The sequence below is a fragment of the Natrix helvetica genome (genome assembly GCF_964273705.1).
Source record: "Natrix helvetica genome assembly, chromosome: 1".
In the NCBI taxonomy this organism is placed as follows: Eukaryota; Metazoa; Chordata; class Lepidosauria; order Squamata; family Natricidae; genus Natrix; species Natrix helvetica.
This window is the reverse complement of record NC_138548.1, coordinates 281,270,243-281,288,173: the sequence shown is the minus strand read 5'-3', so window position 1 is coordinate 281,288,173 and position 17,931 is coordinate 281,270,243. Positions and strand designations below refer to the sequence as shown.

The 17,931-nt window shown below is 38.1% G+C and overlaps 1 protein-coding gene across 2 annotated transcripts in view; it reads right to left on the bottom strand.

The window, feature by feature from the left end:
* The window catches only part of SPOCK1 (SPARC (osteonectin), cwcv and kazal like domains proteoglycan 1), a 499,041-nt gene extending 481,586 nt beyond the window's left edge, over nucleotides 1-17,455 (bottom strand). For both annotated transcript variants that reach the window (XM_081937166.1, XM_081937167.1), the window contains exons 1-2: nucleotides 17,355-17,455; nucleotides 16,638-16,823 (exon numbers count right to left, since the gene is read on the bottom strand). In XM_081937166.1, coding sequence (XP_081793292.1) covers nucleotides 16,638-16,823 — 186 coding nt within the window. In that variant the 5' untranslated portion in view covers nucleotides 17,355-17,455. The remainder of the gene's footprint in view (nucleotides 1-16,637; nucleotides 16,824-17,354) is intronic.
* Nucleotides 17,456-17,931: the final 476 nt, after the last annotated feature.

Sequence of the window (17,931 nt, the reverse complement as noted above, 5' to 3'; positions counted from 1 at the left end):
ATAAGATTGAGAGCAGACAAGTAGAAGGCGATGAGCAGTAGATTCTGCCTTCTATGTATCAGATCTATTTTTTTAAATTTCAGGGCACATCATCTTTAACTGTTTATGTATGATGCATTAGACAACAAAACAGAACAACACTTCTCTAGGTAGAAGTGTTGTTTCTGCTTTAGCTGAATAATTTCATGCTAGTTTGGGGCCAAAGAAGTCATTCAGATGATGAAGGCTACTTTGCTAGCCAGAAATAACGTCAAGGCCCTTGATCAGAAATATAGATCAGGGTATAACCATTATGCCTGTAAGAATATCACTTTGTATAATAACAGGGAACAGTCAATGCACAACTTGCATGACTATCTACTTGCAAGCAGAAACACAAAGGCTAAAGAGGTGCACTAAAAAATCCAGGGAAATCTCATATGATTAGTGGTCAAATAACCTTCGATACTGTCTCAGCTCTGAACGCAAATGTAGACTTATCATGCAAAGCAAACCAATTAAATGTAAAACTGAGAGCAGACTGCATTTTCCTTCTACTTTTTAAGCTCTCCTGTGGAGCACATAAAAGCTCCATGCTGTCTTGTCTGCAATTAGGCCAATGATAACCATCAAGATAGCCATCAATTAACTTGTGCTTCTTAAGAGATAAAATTATATTATGTACTGTTTTAATAAGCTGCTACATTTGTGTTATGCTAGCAGTGAGTGCAGCCTAATCTTGTTGCATAGGATAATGTAACATGCAGTACATTTAAAGCTCCAGGGAAAGACGTTCTCTGTACACAGAAAAGGAACTAATTATAGAGATTCCTTGGAGAAAAACTGGAAACACAGAAATAAAGCTTGCTGGAAGGTCTTTCACTGTTTGATCATATTTTCTATAAGAACAAAAACTGAAATATGTTTTTGGGTAATCCATATAAACATCCTTTGCAATCCCACTCCCCAAAAGAAAAAGAACGGACAAATTACAACCACAGCTTTCATCATTTTAAATGTACTGCTTTGCACTTTCAGAAATAACAACAATAATAACAACAAAATCCTTTGGGTTTCACAGAGGGGGAAAAAAACAAAGCAAGGTCATGCAATACAGCTTTCAAAACATTCTGATGATTCTAAATGAAAACATTGTATGAGATGTTTAGAAAAACCCATATCCCTATTTTCTTTTTTCTGTCTCTCATCTTTTTATTTCCAACTAAATGTGAAAACCATGCAATTAAATAGTGCAGAGCTACAGCAAAAAAGTATAATTTCAAAGTCAAGCCTTGGCACTTACAGGTGATCCTGTTCTTTCCCAGCAACCTTTCAACAGATGAAATAGAACTTCAAATAGAACTTCTGGATCAAATAGAAACAGTGCCAGAAAGCATCTCATATACCTTTAACTGTACAAAGCTGGCAGATTTTTATTTATTTTTTGCCGATTATGAAATATCTCCCTATTTCCAATAAGATTTTGCTGGTCTTGTATTATACTATATAAATTTTCCCACCCAAGGATTCACTGAAGATTTTACTATTGTAATGAGATACAGACAGAAGTTGTCATATATTTGTAATGTAATTGGGTAAATGGTGAAACTCTCATTCAGCTGCATTACTTTATGAGTACAGAACTCAGCAATAGATTGTTTTCTTTCATCGTGCAAATTAGGTAAGCACACCTTCTTTTCTTTCCAGATTTTGCTACAGTGAGGTATCAGCAGCTTCAGTGTATAAACTAAGGATTCAGTCAGAGAAGGCTGTAAAGCACTATGAAGCGGTGTATAAATCTAAGTGCTATTGTTACTGTATTCTGCAACTGTGGGAATGAGATTTCCTGGGGTTTCATGAACAAATCTGAAGGCAAGCAGATTAGATTCCATTCTGCTTGGATGTATATTGCAGTGCCAATGTAAAGATCTAGGCCCTGGAGCTGTCCTTACAGAGCTTTTCTACTTGCATCAATGTGTCCCATAAGACTGGTTCTACGCCTGCATGTTTGTTCCAAGCAGTCGAAGCATAGTGGCCTCTCATCCACAAGACAGTGTCCTCTTACAAGAAGTAGTAGATGCATACATCTTGGGCTGCCTGAAGCAGCGATATAGTCTCCTTAAGAAGAAACTTGGGAAGGGGAAGCTCTGACTGGGAAGTCTGGCTTGAATCAGGCCAAACTACCTTGGACAGCACTCAGGAGCAGGCTGTAATAGCAAACACTGTGGTGAACACAAAGGCCATCAGAAGAATGTCTTACCTCTGAAAGAAAGTGATGACAGCAATCCAGCTTTGGGTGTGAAACTCTGGCTTGCCAGCTTACCCAGAGATGGTAAGAACTCTACATTAATCTAATATGTAAAAACCACCTTGCCGTTTCTTTTGATTTCTAAAAATGAAATACCAAGAACTTTGCCCTGGTCCATCCACAATATAGCTTTAAAAACTCCAAAGTCATTAGATTGGATGATTTAAGACCTACAATTTCCTTTGAGACTGGCACCAGCTACTGTACTCTATCTAGGTACTCAGCACAATCCATGCATTTGATCCAGACTTTGCCTGATCTCCAAAGCCGTCTCTCACAATTCTAACTGTACATTTCTCCCACAAAATAGTTCTCCCCCCCTTTCCTTGCTGTTTCAATTGCCTTGTGAAATCCATGTACTCAGAAAAAAATGTATCAAGTTGTAGTGCTCAACAATCCAAAACTAATTACAAATATAGCATGGCATAACCTCTGACTTTCTTCTTTCTGTTTGCAATATCTTGCAAAGAGAGATATGGCAAGCTAGTCCATGAAGGTTTGCATAAAATTAAAGAGCATTAAACAGCAAGTAACTTCAGTTAAAATGACATCCATAAAATAAATAGTATGAGAATGAAGGTATACATAAAAAATAAGGCTTTGTAAGATTAGGGAATGCTTGCTTATACAGGGAAGTATTTACATTTGTACTAAAATCATCCAGTGAGGACATCAACTCCACCAGGGATAGAGAAATCCACAAATTTATTGTCCTCCTTGTAAAGGCCCTGCACCTTGTTGCTTTAGCTGGATCTAGAGGATAAACAGAACTCATATTTGATTACACAAGTGGAAAGTTATTCCTTTAGATAATAAATATTTCACTTATAAACTTTTTGTAATTTAAGCATGATTTTTAAAATATTCCTTGGTAACTGCATTGTCAATTAAAACAAGATCTGTTTTCTGTGGAATAAAGTATCAACATAGAATTTGTTACTGATTGCTTAAAAAATAATAATCATCATCAGCTGCTATCTCTATCCATCCATCCATCCATCATCCATCCATCCATTTTAAATAAATCCCATTCTGATACTATACCGCACAAAATTTTGAGCTAAATTACAAACATTTCAACGAAGATGAAACAGATCTTAAGTAAAGCTTTTCCTATTTAGAAATTATTTCTCCATTTGCATTAAACGTGAATGCAGATGTATATTTCTGCTCGTCCCTTTCAACTGCAACAATATATTATTTCAAATAAGCTATCAGCAAAGGAGCTACCATGGAAAAGGGATGCTTCCTAGCTCCCATAGGGTGGCAATGTTTAAAAAAAGAGATTAGGAGCATGCCTGCCCAATTTAATATGATAGGATGGCTGGATATCTCTAGGAATAGTCTAACAATCTACATTTACAAAATAGCAAAGCAGATGTACAGTATAGCAGAAATTAAAGGGAACAAAAGTGATTCAAGACCACTTTGGGTATTTAAAAAAAACATGTATATGGAGAAACCCTAGACATTAGATCAGATGGCTTAGAGTCTAAGATTCTGATTCCGGAGGCCATCAGTGGGGGGCAGGGTCCCCCCTCACGTTCCTCGTCTTCCCGGATGGCCTCCAGAATCATCGCTGGCCGCGCAGAGCCTCGCCGCTGCTCCACGCCGTGGAAAACATAGGCGCAATTACAGCCCGGAGCAGGAGCAAAGCCCCTTTCCCAACTGGCCCTTCCTCCCTCAGAAGGCTTCAGAGGGAAGCTTCTGCAGAAGCCTGGGCGAGTGACAACAAGTTCCCGCCGTTACGAAGTCTCGGAGGCTGTAATTTTCTGAGCTGTGCGCGGGTGCCTGTTTTCCAAGGCATGGAGCAGCAGCGAGACAGTCTTCTGCTTGCCAATCAGAAGGGAGGGCCATGGGAGGGCCGCATTTACACAGAGCAGGGAGGGCTGTTAGAGGGCCGTATTAAACGGCCCCCCGGGCCGCAAATGGCCCACGGACCGGACTTTGGACATGCCTGGCTTAGACAAAGGAGAATTTTGTGGCAAATGAGCAGTGCCTCAATCACCAGGATCTTTCCCTCTAGAACAGGGGTGTCAAACCCATGGGCCATGGGCCATAAGCATCACGTGCTGGCCACCCCCACCCCTAGTTTAGCTAAGGGGGAAAAGTTGCAATACGTCACGTGACAACAACTTGTTGTTGAGAGTTTGACATCCCTGCTCTAGAAGGATCCAAAGGCTTACTACTGCTATTAACTGATTTACCTTATATGCCTACACAGACACAGACACAGAGATGCACACACACACACACACACACACACACACACACACCATGCACATATATTGATTTCATTCCCAGCTCTCCATTATAGTATTTAATAGGTTTCATAAAATAATATTTTTGATAAGAGATATATTGCACTTATATTATTAATAACTAAATCTTTAAAAAGTGCTAGTTTTATAAATTTTCTTAAGTTTTTAACTGCTTGAAGGAAATTGAAAATAAATAATTAGAATAAAATTGCTCTTTTACATTAAAGGCCACTATAGAATTATATATATATATATATATATATATATATATATATATATATATATATATATATATATATATATATATATATATATATATATATATATATATATATATATATATATATATATATATATATATATATATATATATATATATATGATAGATAGATAGATAGATGATAGATAGATAGATGATAGATAGATAGATAGATAGATAGATGATAGATAGATAGATAGATAGATAGATAGATAGATAGATAGATAGATAGTATATATTTGTGTTACAACCCCTGGTATGCCTAAATATGGGAGGAAGGTCACACTCCCTCTTTCTGTCCTTCGGCTTCATCACAGAAGACCATGCAGGCAGAAAATCATATTTTTATTTTTTTATTTTTAATGTTGCCTTTTATATTTGTGTTATATTTGTACTGATAAATAAATAAAGGGAGACTAGGATAGATCTATTTCGAGCTAATTAGCTCTCATCAGCTAGGAGTCTTAGCCACTAAGCCACTCATCACTCATGCATGGTCTTCTGTGATGAGCCGAAGGACAGAAAGAGGGAGTAGTGACCTTCCTCCCATATTTAGGCATACCAGGGGTTGTAACACAAATACATACCTATTTCCCTGGCTCAACTGATAAGGAGGAGAGCCTGTGGCTTAGTGGCTAAGACTCCTGCCTAAGATATAATACAGCCCAGGTTCAAGTCCCAGTAAGGGTATGGCTAGCTGATGAGAGCTAATTAGCTCGAAATAGATCTATACTAGTCTCCCTTTATTTATTTATCAGTACAAATACAACACACACACACACACACACACACACACACACACACACATATATATATATATATATATATATATATATATATATATATATATATATATATATATAATCAAAAAGACTATTGCTGTATAGCCTCACAATGTTGAAACTACAATTGTATGAAAAGTACTTGTTTCCTAGGTAGTTGTATAACTAGCCACAGTCATACATGAGCTCGGCTTGCCCTGACATGTATTAAGAGGGAGAAACTACATTAAAAGAATACTGAAAGAAGAAAAAAAATTTACATGAGTAATTGTCAGATGTCCAAAATAACGAGGGAAATCTGACCTGGAATAAAATATGTCAGGTGGAATACTTGATCTCAACTAAGAAATATGATTTTCCACATCGAGACCATGGTGCTTTGTACTAACAGTGAAATCAATTTTAATTGATATTTTGGATGCCATTTGTCAAAGGAACAACAGTAGTATTAGGAAAAACTTCTGAGTGAAATTCTGCAGCACTGCTTCTTAAAGTATACCTGTTGAATGATGTCTAAAGCTACTCCCAACAGTGTATCTCTGCTCCTATTCATGTAAAGGTAACAAGAAAAGAACTATTTGAAGTCTGAACACTGTGGTCACATTTTGAATACTTTAGAATGTTCAATGTGGATAAAAATCTAAAACGATTTGAAAATGTCTTTCTTCTTGAATCATTTTTAAGATTTACCACAATCTGTCCATATAGAGACAACACAGCAAATATGTGCTAATTTAATATAGAAATAAAAGCTTTCCATTTCTTTCTTACAACTGCAATGAAGGGAATGGGATGAGGAAACCAGGAAAAAACTCTAGAAATAATTAAGTATTAAATCATAGCATAATTGTTTGTTCCCTGGTGATAAAAAGAGGAAATAATTTCCAGAAAATACTAATAATAAATGCAAACTGGTTTATAAGAATAAAATCCAAACTCCAGAAGCTCATATAAAGATGTGTATGATCAAGTTTGATTACTAAGATTTCCAAAAAGTTGCAAAAAATATCTATGTGCTGCATTTATCAAATATGAACTACTATCATGGGAACTACAATTAGCTACCCCATTAAGTTATGCATGCCTGGCACCCTGCAAAGCTGGATTAACTCTCACTCACCTTGGCTAGAGAACACACCTTCTGGGTGCAGAGTGCCAGGCAGAAGTTCTCCTGTTCCATTTGAGGGGACTATAAGGAAAAGCCTCCACATACATATGACCCTTCATTTGCCAGTTCTAATGAAGCTTTCACCAAAACACTTGAGATGAAAGACCTGAGGATTACTGTAGTCCTTACAAGAGCTTGGAGACAGCAACCAAGACAATATGGGCAATATTGGGAAGAAACCTGATAAGAAATCAGCAGCATCAGAAGGTAAAGGTTCACGACTCTAGGGGGTGGTGCTCATCTCCGTTTTAAAGCCGAAGAGCCAGCATTGTACAAAGACATCTCCATGGTCATGTGGCCAGCATGACTAAACGCCGAAGGTGCACGGAACGCTGTTACCTTCCCACCAAAGGTGGTCCCTATTTTTCTACTTGCATTTTTACATGCTTTCGAACTGCTAGGTTGGCAGAAGCTGGGATAAATAAACAAAGTGAGCCTTGGAAAAAGAAAATTTTGGGGGAGAATCAGTAAGTGCCTTTACCAAGAATGAAGCTATATATGTGAGAAAGGAAGTGTACCATTCTGATACATTCCAACATTATTTGTCAGATGGCAAAAATGTGTCATCACCAGTTCATGCTTGAAAAAGATAGCAATAGTGCTTACACTTATATACCTCTCCATAGTGCTTTACAGCATTCACTGGGCAGTTTACAATGTCATCATATTGTCCTCAACTATCTGGGTCATTTTACCAACCTCAGAAGGATGGAAGTCTGAATCAACCTTGAACTAGCCAAGATCAAAGTCCTCGTTGTGGGCAAATTAGCCTGCAATACTGCATTTAACTATTGCGCCACCGGGGCTCTTATTGAGGGATGAAAAACAGAAAGTTCTTATGCTTACACTTGGTTCTTTTTCTTTTTGAACGAAAAAAGAGAGAGGTCATTTGAAAAGAGCGGTAACTTTCCTTCTTTTAATGCCTGTACAAAACTAGAAATTTTGTTTAAAGGCAGTAAGGAATTGTGAATGCCGATATGTCATTTGACATTTTTTACAGCAACTACCTGAGAAAAATACGGTCTTTTAAGTAAAAGAAAAAAATCAAGATATACTGATAAATACAATAATGAGTCAGAAAAATTAAAAATGGAAAGAAGGTGGATGTATTGCAAATACTTTAAGAAAGCAAGAAAACAGGAGGCTCATTTTCTGGCACATTTCTGGGAGTTCTACAACCCTTAGGTAGAGTATATTCTTTGCACGCAATAAGGATGTCTCTCAAGTCATCCATACTATTTTTTTTCCAAACAGATTTCCAGTTCAGTTCAGTTAGCAAAGCCACATGACAACTTTAAAGAGATGTTTCAGATCATTAATAACTGGCCTGAACTGCAATTCTGAACTTTTAAAACAATGCTTATTATTAAATTATATTTCATATTTAACATTCCATTCCTACAGTGCTGCAGCCAATTCATTCTTGTTTTCTTAGAAGCCAGTGGGGTACCAAACACTTAGTTGTAAAAAAACTAATGATGCTGCAGAGATCCTGGCAATTATTTATGGTATGCTATAAGAACCAGTTTTCAAGATTTCTATAACATTTTTACTTGTCTATGGCATCCTTGCTTTGGCCATATCAGAAAAGACTCATATCTACCAATACCATGCAGCTGAACAATAATATAACACTTAGGTAAAGGTAAAGTTCCTCTCGCAGATATGTGCTAGTCGTTCCTGACTCTAGGGGGCGGTGCTCATCCCCATTTCAAAACCGAAGAGCCAGTGCTGTCCGAAGACGTCTCCGTGGTCATGTGGCCATCATGACTAAACACCGAAGGCACACGGAATGCTGTTACCTTCCCACCAAAGTGGTCCCTATTTTTCTACTGCATTTTTACATGCTTTCGAACTGCCTGGTTGGCAGAAGCTGAGACAAGTAACGGGAGCTCACTCCATTACACAGCGCTAGGGATTCAAACCACCGAACTGCCAACCTTTCTGATCAACAACTTAAGCGTCTTAGCCACTGAGCCACTGCTTCCCTCCCGATATAACACTTAGCAACTATTAATACACATAGGTTAGAGCTAGGTGAAAGATTGTGGTGGCCATGTGGTTTAATGATTTAATTCTGCATCATGTTGAATTCTAGATCATTCTTCTGGCATAAAGACAGCTCTTCCTATTAATTGCTACTATTAACGCATATCAAACTGCCTCATCAAGATGAAGCCTGCTGCCTCCCTAGAATAAAATGATAAAATGCTTCAGGACTACAAAGTGTAATCCTTTCACATATGCTACATCTAATCCACCATGGCATTTGGCATCTATATAGATCTGCTAGGAGGCTAACCAGAATGTTGTGTGCAATGTCATTTGCCCATTCAAACAGAACCATAGAGTCTTATTGGTAAGTTAAATCACAGTATCCTGGAAACGGAATAACCAGCATTCTAGCAGCCATGGGCAAGTGAATTTGTTAAGGTGGAGTCTTTGAGAGCTGTTTGATTGTCTTTTTCCCAGAATACAAGACCAAGAACAAAACCCAATCTCTTTTCTAGATATGACTAGAAAATGTTCATCTTCTGATTGTTAACTATCTTTTGAGGTACTCTTTTCCCCCCTCTCTCCTCAAGATCTCTTTTATACTGTGTATATGCCATTGACACCTAGCTCTATTTCTCTATGCTGCCTTTTCAAACCCAGTACTCGACTGTCTCTGCACTGATTTGCTCTTATCACCATTCCACGGAGAAGCAAAAAAAAAAAAGTTTTTGAAATCTAAAATAATTATTTCTGAAAAGAAGAGGGCAGGAAGGAGAGAGAGAGATCACTTTGTATTTTATACTGAAAACTTTAAATGTCATGAGAATCCCTGCTTTGCCTTGTATGTACAAAACATATTTTTTTTCTGGATTTTATGATTAATGCTGGTTGCACATGAAAGTGTTTCGTAGAACAGTGAATCAGCTTTGCAAAGCTTCATCAAAATCAAATAACCCCTGTACTTCAGCCTTCTGCATATGACAGCACTAGAAAATAATAGAATTCTTCTGCGAGTCAGGCTGTTCACAGTAAAACAAGCTTAGAAATGTGAGCTATCACTATGCACAGACAAATTATCACTCCTATTTGAACAGGGATTATTTGTGTGCTACCACTGGGAAAAATGCCACTACAGCTTGTTTTCTTTTTAAAAGAATATTTATTTGTTAGATTTGTATTTTATTTTTCCACCAAGTGCGCAAGCATACCCGGACAGGCTTTTCCCTCCATTATATCTGCAGGAACGCAATCTCGTCAGGTAGGCTGGACTGTGAGAGTGACGGGCTTAAAACCCCCACTGCATTTCAATGGCCAGACTCTCCCTGATCCTAGCCTTAATCTCTACACCATATAGAACATAAAAGATTGTTCATCTGTGATGCTCACTATATTCAGACAGTAAGCTAATCAAGATGCATATATAGATATGATTCCCAAGTATCTGCAAAGAAACGTTCTGCCAAAGTTATCTAAATCTAAATTATTATTTTATTAACCCATTAAATATTGAGTATACTCAGAGGCAGAAGGGAAAGGCAGAATAGCACAAAATTCAGTACTGTCACCAAGGACATGAGGAAAATCAGCAAAAATATGGAAAGAAGTCACTAACTTTACAACACATCTAGATATTATTTTTTTTATGAAAAGGAGAGATAATAATAGCTACTGGGATAAATAAAACAGCTTCTTGCTTAGAGAAATTAACATTTTAAATATACAGATTATCAGTCTCTCTACTAGCATAGTTAAACCCTGTTTGATTCTACAGGACTTTTAACACTGTAAAATGTTTTCTCACACTCTTGAACATGCAGATGTGACTGGACTCAAATGTGGGAACTCAAAGTTTAATAACTCAGAAGATGACCATTAATTAAATATGTTGAAATTATGAACTTGACTGATAATTGTGTGTAAATCTCTCACTGCAATATAACCTTATGGGAGACCATCTAAATGACAATTAAAGGATCAGTGCACTTTTGCATTACTAGTTGAATCGTCCATATAAAAAAGAAGCTGACAGTTTGGAAGAGTGACAGAGAGTGGTAGAAGGGTGGTCATGAAAAATGATTAGTATCGCTTTAGCTAATACAACTTGATCCTGGTAATGCATTCTCTGTATAAAATAGCATCACTGAAATTTCTGAAATTATGGTATTCATTGTATAATAATGTATATTTTTTCTATTTTTAACAAGCCTGATTCCAGCAATTTTGTACTAGTTGAAGTATTCCCTGAATATAATTCTGCTTGGCATATTTTGGTTTATAGGAGATGAAAAACAATCTTATCCAATTTTCTCTCCTTTTACTATACAATATCCCATCTTGTTCTAATGGATAAACCAACTTTTCAGAGTAGGTATTTTTGGTTGGTTTTTTTAGCAGAAGGGAGGGAGGAAGAGGACTTGCAGAAGGAACAGATCAAACTTCCCTTCTCTTTGATCCATAGTGCAAATGCTCTCTGCTGGATCACCTAAGCCACACAAATGGAAGGAGCCTTTCTGTTTTTACGAAACATATCATCAAATTCTTATATGTTGAATAAAAGCACTGTTCTCTTTGTTTTTAGAGGTTTCTATGATGGCTTCATGAGCTCCTCCTTCTAGCGGAAAACACTTGTGCAGCTATTTTTCTACAGTGCTTGGAGCTTTCCAGTTCAACTGATTACCTTTTGACTCTGCTGTGACACAGAAAATAGACTTCAAGTACAGAGACCAGTGTGGAAGGGTGTTTGTGGCATTAAAGACTCGGTTCAAATCAATTCTCGATTATGAAACTCACTGAGTGCCTTTGGGTCAGCTACTTTCTCTCAGCCCAATTACTCAACATGTCTCTCTTCAGAAAAGAAAAGAAAAGAAAAGAAAAGAAAAGAAAAGAAAAGAAAAGAAAAGAAAAGAGGGGAATCCTATGAACAGTATATTTACCTCTTAGAAGAGAATTGGACATAAATACCTATAACCCTTCAAAAAGTTATATATATTTCCTATTTCTAAACTACCCATCTCCATTTGAGTTTGTGGCTGGATTATGCAGGATGTAGATCCCCATAGTCCAAAACCTTTGTGTTGGTTCTACTTGATTCTTCTCCAGTCCAGCTAAAGTCAAGGTAGTTTGGAACTAGACGGCATAAGTTTATTAAATAAAGAGTGCCATGCAGTTATGTGAGCAGTTCACTTTTCCCTTTGCAAAAGTTAAATTGCCTATTTCCCTATTTCTCCACGTTTCTTTGAAATGGATCGATCCGAGATTTTTTCTCTCCCCTCGCTATGAAAACAAAGCAAGGCAATGTTGAGGATTGGCTGAAAACTGGCTTTTTAGATTCCCTTTGTTCAAGAGAGAAAATTGATCCATTCATGGGGAACATTGTTAACTGCAAAAATGGCAACAATAAGGACCCTGGCAGGGTACTTCTGAGGTTTGATGGGATAGAAACAATGGCTGTGTTGAGGCATCCTGTTGTTAAATTGGGATACTAAATAAAGCTTCAACTTCCCTCCTACAAGTAACTGCAGCACATGAGTGGTGAGATCCAGGCTTGCCCATGGACCAGGGGAGAAATTCAGCAGGTTCTGACAGATTCTGGAGAACCAGTACTGGAAATTTTGAGTAGTTCAGAGAACCGGCAAATACCACCTCTGGCTGGCCGCAGAGTGGGGTGGGAATGGAGATTTTGCAGTATCCTTCCTCTGCCATGCCCACCAAGCCACACCCACAAAACCAGTAGTAAAAAAATTTGAATTTCACCACTGCCGTGGACTTTCACATACCAAAAGCATAAGCATCTGCAATGGGGTATAATAGTGAATGTAAGACACTGCCATCAATCAAAGCCCCTTTGTATATAGGGGTTGGACACTGCAGCCCCCTTTTTGTTGAGTGGTGGTTGACTCTGGATGAAGCACATGCTTTTAGCAACATGGGTTCATTTTGCTTTAGAATTTTTCCCAAAAAATATTTTGACCACTGGGTCAGGATTTCAGTGTCAAGATGTACTTTTCCATTGACCTGTATCCATCTTTAAAGGCTTATCTCTTCCACGTAAAGGGTGAGCTTGCAAATTTATTTGTCAATTCACCAAAGTATTTTCCTTTTGTTCAGTTGAAATAAGTTGAAATATTATATTATAAATATTTCAACATAAAAAGCTAGATTATTAGAACTCATTCCAGAGATCTAAACTCTTAAACTATTTTCATTAAGATACAGCAAAGTCACAGCAAAAGGCTAGCATTGTACAGGCATTGGAATAGCTGTGTAATGGTTACTTCCAATAGGAAGCCATATTCCACTGAGACCAGGAGAATGGTTGTTTCCTTGTCATGTGGCACTACCTTATTTTAAAAAGCTAAGTAAAATCAGATCTACTTTACAATTGGAGGGCAGAACATTGTGAAATCCAAGGGAGAAAAACTAATCTGGGAGGTCAAAAAATATTCTGAAAGCAATGAAAAACTACACTTGGGGTGATTTTTACTTAATGAGACTTTAATTGTTAATATTGATGATGATTCACATGACTAAATGAAAATACACAAGTGTGATGGAATGTCAGAATGTGGAGCTAATTTTTTTTAAAAGATACCTCAGACCTGGGAAAGTAGAAAGCATGAGAGACAAGCTCCAAACAACTCTATTTTGATTGGATTAGGTGCAGATTGAAATAGAGAGTAGTTTCGATAGGCTTTCAAGATTCTGTTTCAGCACCCAACCATACTCAAGTATTTTCCAAGACCTTTAGAGGTCCTGTATCTTCTACCTCAAAGGGCTGACAGCAGCTTAGCCAAAAGGTTTTGTTAATCCTAAAACAAATGGGACTGTTCCCACCTCGGTTTGCTTTGTATCTTTGATGTGTTTCATGTTCAAATAAGAATTCAGGTAGTTCTCAACTTATGAACACAATGGGACCAGAATTTCCGTTACTAAGCAAAGTGATTGTTAAGTGAGTCATGCCCAATTTTACACCATTTTTGCCATGATTGTTAAGAAAAACACTTGTTTAACTACAAATGGAGTAAATCAAATGGTCATTAAAGGAATCCGGCTTGCCAGATGTCAGCTAGGAAGGTTGCAAGTGCCAATCACATGACCCCAAGATGCTGGATGCCACTTGCCAAAATTTAATCACATGACTATGGGGATGTTGCAACAGTCATATGTGTGATGACTGGTTGTAAGTCACTTTTTGCAGTGCATTGTAACTTTGAACAGTCACCAAATGAATAATTTGGATTCATAAAAACATGTACAAGCTCAAATTTTCCATCTCATTCTACAGTTGAGATAAAATGTTATTTAACAATGGGATCAATGTTGTAAGAATATTTGGTACATAAGCCCCAGTGAAATATATTGGGATTTCTCAAACTATTGTTCATTTTAACTGGCCAGAAGTCATTGCATTTTTCAGGATATAATGTCTCTGCTATTCTTTCCAACCCCAAAAGAAAAATTGCTTCTGCAACCACAAGAAAAATAATACCCAGCTTTGCCAGTATGCTGCACCATTATAGAAGAAGCAGTTGAGACTACAGCTAACAGTAAGCACTGTTCATCATATTAGCATATTCTTCATATGCATAATAGTAAACTCGTTTCCATAAACTGTGCAGACCGTTTTACTGAAAGAAATCGTGTGGCTTAAACTTTACCCATTTTTAAATATGCTTTGAAAAAGCATCTTTCCTTGGTACCATTTCAGACAGGCAATCTAAGCTGCAGCAATCTGGAAGCCTCTCTCCCAAATTTATAGTGTCTGGTTGGTTTACAGAGATGGCTTATGAAATAATCAAAAGCAGACTTATGAAATAATCTCTATTATTAAATAATCTTTATTTTACCAATTAACCTTATGCAGGTTTACTTTTTGATCTGGAACTGGAAAGATACAAAAGGATTTGCAAACTAGGAAAAAAGTGAAGCTGTTTCTTCATGTTGTTTAGGATACAGATATGCACTCATGAACAGATAATTATGAATTGATTACTGAAAAATAATATAGTGATGGAAACTTTTATTTACTCCTTCCCCATATTTACTTCAACATACGTTTACATATCTGCATCCTGATAAAAGCTTTAAAAGATTGAAGTATGATGAACCTACCCCTGAGGTTATCTTGATGTTGGCTTTCTGTCTACATTTGTTTTCCAGGTTATTTTATGTATTTATGATTAAGGAATTATTGGCTAAAGAGAATTGTATCATTGAGAACTTTTATATGAGATTTGATCAATGACTCCTTTGTAATTTTCAAATATAAGATTTCTGGTGAAAAGATATCCCTATCTTGTTTTAAACCTTTCAATGTCATCACGTCACATAGTAGATATTTGATTGTATGCTTCAACTTAATAGTTATTTCAAAGATGGACATAAAACATATAATCACTTTCTACAGTATTTCTAAATTCAGTTTTGCTCAAAGATTCAGGCTGCAATTTATACTTCATGGACTTTAAGAAGGGTATTCATGTCTGATTTTATGGACTGTACTTTTATCCCTAATACACCCTGAAATTTATCATACATTTAATATTTACCTAAACTGAAAATATATGACTAGGGGAGATTCAATTATAGCTCAATTCAATTGATAATTTACAGCCTTTTAAAAGTAGAACTGGAAAAGTTGACTCCATTTTAATATTTTGACTGGGCCTCTGCATAAGGTCTTGTATGATACAGACAAGTGAAACACCTAACTATTGCAATCCTACACAATCCTTATTGTTGTCAGAACACTCTGTGGTGAACAAGTTAGCTCAATTATTATTGTATGGTTCATCTCACCTATAGTAGATACATAACATTATGGACTTGACTCTTCTAGGGAATTATAAGTGGTTAAGATCGAACAGTTGTTAATGGATAGTCAACACAAACAAAACCCGTGCCATTTCATTCTCTTCCAGGCTGGTGAATAACACAGATATGTCATTTTTCCCTAAAGTTTCACTTAGAATATCTTTTGCTACCCTGCCAAAAATGATTTGCTGTGTCACAACATAACCTACAAATGAAGATATATTTGAAAGTGTTCTTGAATTATGATCATACTTAATTTGATATATATATATATATTAGATAGATAGATAGATAGATAGATAGATAGATAGATGATAGATAGATAGATGATAGATAGATAGATAGATAGATAGATGATAGATAGATAGATAGATAGATAGATAGATAGATAGATAGACAGACAGACAGACAGACAGACAGACAAGACAGATAGATAGATAGATATACAGACAGACAGACAGACAGACAGAGAGGCAGACAGACAGACAGACAGACTGACTGACTGACTGACTGACTGACTGACTGACTGACTGACTGACTGACTGACTGACTGATTCACAACTGCCCGGAACAGCATGCTTCTGGTCTCCCTACTACCACCCACAGCCATAGAAAGCTTCCTCAAGATGGGGGTTCTGTTAGTAAATAGTTCTGTAGGTAACTGGAAGGACTTCACAGTAATTAATTTTGCAAACCAGCAAAGTTCCTGGAAGTCCTAAATGAAAATGGAAGACCAAGAAAACTAATCACTTATCTGAAAGCATACCACAGCGCTCATACTTTTGTGCATGTTCACACACACATCCACACACACAAAGTAAATAAATAATAAAATCCAGGGGATTTTTAAAGGGCAGTCGACTTCCTTCCAACCCTATAGTAGCAGCCACAAGATGTAACCATGTCCTCTCCTACTAAGAGCCCCTTGCAGAGAAAGAAAGAAAGAAAGAAAGAAAGAAAGAAAGAAAGAAAGAAAGAAAGAAAGAAAGAAAGAAAGAAAGAAAGAAAAAATCCAGGATCAGTTTTGAGCAAAGCACAAAGCTGTACCTATAGGCACAGGAATACAACTTACATCTCTGAATTTGTTCCAGTATTTATCTTTGTCATATTGGGAAACGGTGCTCAGCCATTTGTCATTGTCCAAAAAATTGCCATTGTTGTGGCTGCTGCTGCTGCTGCTGCTACGAAGGGTGATCTCTGGATGCCTGCCCTCTGCTTGCAGAAAACACCAAAGCGCTACGGCTAATATCCGGTACATCTGGCAAAAGAGGAAGAAAGGATGAGTGGAAGGATGCGGAGAAGGGAAGGCTAATACACACACACACACACACACACACACACACACACACACACACACACACCGGGCTCAGTGAGACACTTAAAAAAAAAACAAGTGTTTCAGAAACGCAGCGGGAGAGTAACCATTGGAGGGACAACGCGGGTTAGTCAGGTATGTTGGGCAACGGAGCTGTCTCTCTCGCACCAGCTCACAACGTTGCGCAGAGCGCCGAGGGCCACCGAGCGATGGGAACCGAAGTGCCAAGCAAGCAGCAGTCGCCGAGAGACCACCAGCGGGTTGGATTCTCGGCAAAGTTTGAGGCGACCAGGTGGGATTCCTCCTCCCGATCCCGTCCTGTCCTCCCGGCCAAAAGCCCGGAGCAGCCGCTTCTCCACCGAATGTGAGAACGCGACCAAAGCAAAGCGAAGCAGGCGGGCGCGCGATGCCCCATCCAACAGGGCGAAGCCACCTGCAAGTTTTCCAGCCGGGATCCTCTAGTTCTATACTCACCTTCAGCCGAAATGCTTCGCCGTCAGGGGCTGCGTCGCTCTTTCCGGCCGTCTTGGGGTAACCGAGTCACCGTTTACCCCCCCCTCCCCTTTCCTCTCCGGCTCGGTTCGGGGGGAAAAAAAACCCACCGGGAAGCCCGCTCTAAAGCTTCGCCCAGCTGCTTCGTGCGTGCTTGTCGAAGTGTTGTGCTTGGGTTGTGTGTGTGCGCGCTCGAGTTTCCGACGAGGTCGGCGCGAAGCATCGAAATCTGGCGCCACTTAGTGACCGAGTTACGGCACTGCCGCTGCTGGAGCGGAAAGCGAGCGGGCTTCTTTCCCGGCTCTTCCTGGGACTGGCTGGCTCTCCCTTCCTTTTGGGAGCCCTTGGGAGCGTTTGGCCTTTCATCCTCGGGTCTAGTCCAAGGATCGTGGCTTGGTTATACTGTTGCTTTATTGAATAGGTTGCAGTTCACAGGCTTCATGTTCTGCGTTATAAACCATTCTTTGCTGGTTTTGTATATAAAAATAAATGATTGAGCAAAGTGTTTAAACCTGGCCTGTGTCTAACATTCAGTTCATACTGTATTACTGCTTAAATA